Source organism: Lepidothrix coronata, unplaced genomic scaffold, assembly GCF_001604755.1.
Source record: "Lepidothrix coronata isolate B3197 unplaced genomic scaffold, Lepidothrix_coronata-1.0 Scaffold409, whole genome shotgun sequence".
Taxonomy (NCBI): domain Eukaryota; kingdom Metazoa; phylum Chordata; class Aves; order Passeriformes; family Pipridae; genus Lepidothrix; species Lepidothrix coronata.
In genome coordinates this window covers 16841-22371 of record NW_016690589.1, presented here as the reverse complement: position 1 = coordinate 22371, position 5531 = coordinate 16841, and the positions used below count along the sequence as shown (strand labels likewise).

General features: G+C 57.6%; 1 protein-coding gene across 1 annotated transcript in view; it reads left to right on the top strand.

Annotated features, from left to right (window-relative positions):
- Window positions 1-5531, top strand: part of LOC108509813 (dysferlin-like) — a 35910-nt gene that overhangs the window by 21404 nt on the left and 8975 nt on the right. Inside the window, exons 7-10 of the mRNA XM_017839399.1 lie at window positions 2187-2286; window positions 2593-2771; window positions 3704-3813; window positions 4432-4579. Coding sequence (XP_017694888.1) covers window positions 2187-2286; window positions 2593-2771; window positions 3704-3813; window positions 4432-4579 — 537 coding nt within the window. The remainder of the gene's footprint in view (window positions 1-2186; window positions 2287-2592; window positions 2772-3703; window positions 3814-4431; window positions 4580-5531) is intronic.

Here is a 5531-nt window from a genome sequence, read left to right as displayed (position 1 = left end):
CTTCCCCCTCCCAGACCCCAGATGGACCTTTCCAACCCCCGCTGAGATCATCCCACCACCTTTAGCCATGGATACACATTCCCTCGGGATTTCTCCCCTGGGTGACTGACACCCCTCCTGCCATGAAAGGGCCCCAATATCCGGGAACGGGAAGAATCACCAGAAACTCTTCCCCTTCCCTTTGGAGCAGCTTTGATTTCCAATGACTGGGAAAGCTGGAAAAACCGGGAAAACATCCCCCTCCCGGCACCCCCTTGGAAGAAACATCCCTGCTGACATCCAGTGCCATCAGCACAGGGGGAGGGAGGGAGGGAGCTTTTCGTCGGCTTCATTTCGCGTTTCTGGATTATAAAATATTTAAAGCCCGGGAATAAAACGCTCTGGTGCAAAATTCCTGGCCCGTTTTCCCAGAGCCAGGCAGGGAACGGAGCTCCAGTGAAACCCAACCAGCCAGGGGGAGCTCTGCAAGGGAAACCAGTTCCAGGGGGATTTAAGCTCCCACAGCCTCCCAGCTGGAATATTTATGTTCTCCTGGAGTGGGACACGTTTTCCCCCCTTTCTTATTTGATATTGGCCCGTGGAATGAATCCGAGTTGTAGCCACTGCCGTGGATTTATGGGGTCAGGGATAATGCTGGAGGTTCCTGGCTTTAATTAAATCTGCTCCTTTCTGAGCGTGGAAGGAGGAATTGCCACCAGGATACCCCTGGGAGGGGGGTCAGGAATCCCAGCCTGACTCTACCTCCTCTTTGCAGGGCCAGGAATGACAAACCCTCACTCTGGGAGTGCTTTGGGCTCTCTCCTTCTGTCCTGATGCTCCTTTTTGGGTATCAGGAGAGATTTCCTCCTGGAAAGGGTGGTCAGGCCTTGGCAGGGGCTGCCCAGGGACTGGGGACAAGGGATGGAGGGACAGGACGCAGGGAATGGCTTCCCACTGCCAGAGGGCAGGGATAGGTGGGATATTGGGAAGGAATTCCTGGCTGTGAGGGTGGGGAGGCCCTGGCAAAGATTGCTCAGAGAAGGTGTGGCTGCCCCTGGATCCCTGGAAGTGTCCAAGGCCAGGTTGGAGCAACCTGGGCTAGTGGGAGGTGTCCCTGGGTGGGACTGAGTGGGATTTAAGGTCCCTTCCGACATGAGCAATTCCATAATTCTGTGTTTCTGACAGCTCTGAGTCTCTCCTTTCTTGAGCTTAGATGGGGTAACAAATATCATGGAATCACAGGATGGTTTGGGTGGGAGGGGACCTTAAAGCCAAGCCCATCCCATCCCATCCCATCCCATCCCATCCCATCCCATCCCATCTCATCCCATCCCATCCCACCTTCCACCAGCCCAGGTTGCTCCCAGCCCCATCCAGCCTGGCCTTGGACACTTCCAGGGATCCAGGGGCATTCAATAAATTTGGGAAGCAGGTGTCCAGCTTGGCAGCCCAGTGTGACAAATCCCGGGATGCCGTGTCCAAGTCCACCTCTGACCTGCCCCGAGAAGGAAATCCTGGGAGGTGGGGAGGAAAGATGGGAAAAGTCATTTGAGATCCAAGGAATCCCCCACACCACGAGCTGCCCCAGGAGCACTGGGCTCTGCCTTCCCCTATCCACGTCTGGGAAACAAATCCAGGAGCCAGAGGTTCCCTGGAGGTGGGACAGGGGTTTGCTGGCCTTGGGTTGACCAAGTGCACCCAAACTGCTGCTGCCACACCCAGGTCAGGCCGTGGGGGATCCAGGGGGATCCAGGCTGTGCAGGGGAGAGGAGGAGGGAAGGGATGTGCTGGAATTGTCTGCCAGAGGTGCTAATGGAAGTGTTCATCCTCTATTTTCCCGTGAATTAAGAGGAAGGGGAGGTTTGGCCGCCCTGGCACTCAACACTCGCTGCCTCTTCGCCTTGGAGAGCCACCAATCCTTGCTGGAATTGTGGGGATATGGTGCTGTCTCTCCAAAGGATAAATATTGTCAGTAAATTAAGGGATGAACTGGTGATAACTCCCCTTCCAGAGGCATCTTGGCTTTCCCACTGAGCATCCAAGAGCTGCCCAGAGCCAGAGGTCCTGTGGCTCCAGCCCTGCAGAGCCAGGGCAGGGCACACCAGGAGTGCCAGGATTTCCACGGGAAGACAGGAACCACTCCCTCTGCCCACTTCCTCTAACAATCCTTTTGTTTCACCTGGTTTTCTCTCCCGGTGGGACTTTAGGAGCATTTCTGGAGCTTGGACAAGACAGAAAACAAGATCCCACCGCAGCTGATCCTCCAGATCTGGGACAACGACAAGTTCTCCTTCGACGACTATTTGGGTGAGCTGGGGGAGGTTTTTGGCTCCATCCCTCCTGGGGCAGCAGGAAGGGAAGAATTCCTGGAAAATGGGGACCTGGAAAAGCTGGGGCTTTCCCTGGATCCCTGGAAGTGTCCAAGGCCAGGTTGGATGGGGCTTGGAGCAACCTGTTCTAGAGGAGGTTGTGGTTTGGAGCTGGGGGGGGTCTGGGTGGCCCAAACTCCCTGAGATCAGGAAGGTGCCGCAAGGAAAGAGCCCTCAGGGAAAGAGGCCACGTTTTAAGGACCTTTGCACTGAGCTGTCCCACCTGTGACATTCCTCCTTCCAGGCTCCATCCAGATGGATCTCAACAGGATGCCCAAACCTGCCAAGACGGCCGAGAAGTGCTCCCTGGAGCTGGTGGACGACACCCTGTCCTCCAACCACTTCGTGTCCCTCTTCGAGCAGAAAACTGTCAAGGGCTGGTGGCCCTGTGGGGCTGAGCAGGACCACAAGAGGATCCTGGCGGTGAGGAGGCCCCTTCACGTGTTCCCATGGGATTCATTCCTAATCCCCATCCCTGGAGGTGTCCAAGGCCAGGCTGGACAGAGCTTGGAGCAACCTGGGCTGGTGGGAGGTGTCCCTGCCCGTGGCAGGGGGTGGGACTCCACATCTGCATGGTTTGGAATGGGATGATCCTTCAGGTCCTTCCCACCCCGAGCCATTGCAGGATTCCCTGGAAGCTCTGAGGAGGGAGGTGTCCGGGCCGAGCACCCGCGGGATGTCACGGTCGGGGCACCAAAGGAAGTCTGGGGCTGTGAATTTTCCCTGGATGTTTGCCAGCCTCGTGCAAATCCCTCAGGAGGAATCCCTTGGTTTGTGGGGGGTTTTTTTTGGCTGTGGATTTTGGAATGTGCCACCGAACATGACTCTTGTGTCACGCCTGTTCCTGTGACCTCGTGTCACGAGAAGCTCCAGGGAAAGGCTCCAGGTGTCCCAGTGACACGTGGAAAAGGGTCCTGTCCAAGGGTTTGGTGGTGCTTCCGTGCAGGTAAAGGAGTCCAGGCTGTGAATGGAGTCATTCCACAAAAAAAAAAAACCTTCCTGAGGTGGGTTCAGGGAAATCAGGAATCAGGGAATCAGGAAAGGCTGGACTCAGTGCCGTGGTCTGGTTGGCAAGGTGGTGATCGGTCACAGGTTGGACTCGATGATCCTGGAGGTCTTTTCCAACCTCAGTGGTTCTGTAGTTTCCCCAAACTTGGGTGTCAGCGACATTTGGGATCTCTTGGAGGATCCCCCGTGGTCCGTTGAGGGATCTCTGGGCTCTCCCTGGTTTCCTCATGGGTGGTTTCTGGGCTTTGCTCCAAGTGGATTTTCTTCTCCCAATCCATGTTTTCCACCCATTTCTCACCCCTGCCCTCTTTTTGGGGTTCTGAGTGCGTTTTGTTCGTGTCCTCCAGGGCAAACTGGAGATGACTCTGGAGATCGTGGCGGAGCAGGAGCACGAGGAGCGCCCGGCCGGGATGGGAAGGGACGAGCCCAACATGAACCCCAGGCTGGAGGAGCCCAAGTGAGCCCATCCCGAGGGGAAAATCAACCCCCGGGGCACGGAGAGCTCGGGGAGCAACTGGGAATTCGGGGGGGGCCCAGTTGGAGGGGACTGGGATTGTACCGGGGTGGGCTCTGTTCTCAACTGGAGTGGGAAGGGAGACAGTCCAGGGGAATGGGAGCCTGGTCTGGAGCACCAGGGAGGACCTGGTGGGACATTCCCAGAGGGATGGAGGGGCTGGGACAGGCCAGGAGGGGTGGGAAGCTGTTCTGGACCACCAAGAGGGACGTTGGTGGGACATTCCCAAAGGGATGGAGGAGCTGGGACAGTCCAGGAGGGGTGGGAAGCTGTTCTGGACCACCAAGAGGGACGTTGGTGGGACATTCCCAGAGGGATGGAGGAGCTGGGACAGTCCAGGAGGGTCAGGAGGGTGATCTGGAGCACCAAGAGGGACATTGGTGGGACATCCCCAGAGAGATGGAGGGGCTGGGACAGTCCAGGAGGGATGAGAAGCTGGTTTGGACCACCAAGCTGGTTTGGTTCCTTCCCAGAGGGATGTGGGTTTTCAGGCCACACTGCTGGGATTGGGGATCCAGGAGGGTGAAGCTCTGACGTGACCTGAACTTTTCCCGGCTCCAGGCGCCCGGAAACCTCCTTCCTGTGGTTCACCTCCCCCTACAAGACCCTCAAGTACATCCTGTGGAGGAGGTACAAGTGGATGCTGATCCTGCTCATCCTGCTCTTCATCCTGCTGCTCTTCCTGGGGGTCTTCGTCTACGCCTTCCCGGTACGGAGCGGGCTGGGCAAGGCTGGGAGAGATCCCTCGGGATGGGGGGGATGGTTCCAGGGCAGGGGGCTGGAAAAATCCAGGGCTGCTCCCTGAGGAACAGCCTGGGGGATCGTGGGGGTCAAAAGGTGGTTTGGTTTTGGGTCATTCCTGAGAAGGACACGGAGGGGCTGGAGCGTGTGCAGGGAACGGAGCTGGGAAGGGGCTGGAGCAGCAGGAGGGGCTGAGGGAGCTGGGGGGGCTCAGCCTGGAGAAAAGGAGGCTCAGGGCGGACCTTCTGGATCCCTAAAATGCCCTGGAAGGAGGTTGGAGCCAGAGGGGGTCAGAAATAAGTGACAGGAGGCAAGACAAGAGGGAACGGCCTCCAGCTGCGCCAGGGGAGGCTCAGGTTGGACATCAGGAGGAATTTCCTCCTGGAAAAGGTGGTCAGGCCTTGGCAGGGGCTGCCCAGGGAGGGGGTGGAATCCCCAGCCCTGGGGGGATTTAAAATCCCTCTGGATGTGGCACTTGGGGACATGGTCGGGGGTGGCCTGGGCAGTGCTGGGGGAGGGTTGGACTCCATGATCCCAGAGGGCTTTTCCAGCCTCAACCATTCCATTCCAGACTCCTCCTGCAGGCTGAGCCCAAGGTTCTCCCCTCTCTGTGTCCATGTTTCCAATGGGGGTCACTCCTCCATGGGATCAGTCCCTCAGGAACTGCTCCAGTGGAGATCCCTTCCATGGGGTCATTCCTTCAGGAACTGCTCCAGGTCCCTTTCCATGGGGTCATTCCTAGAGGAACTGCTCCAGGTCCCTTTCCATGGGGTCAGTCCCTCAGGAGCTGCTCCAGGTCCCTTTCCATGGGGTCATTCCCTCAGGAACTGCTCCAGGTCCCTTTCCATGGGGTCATTCCCTCAGGAACTGCTCCAGGTCCCTTTCCATGGGGTCATTCCTAGAGGAACTGCTCCAGGGTG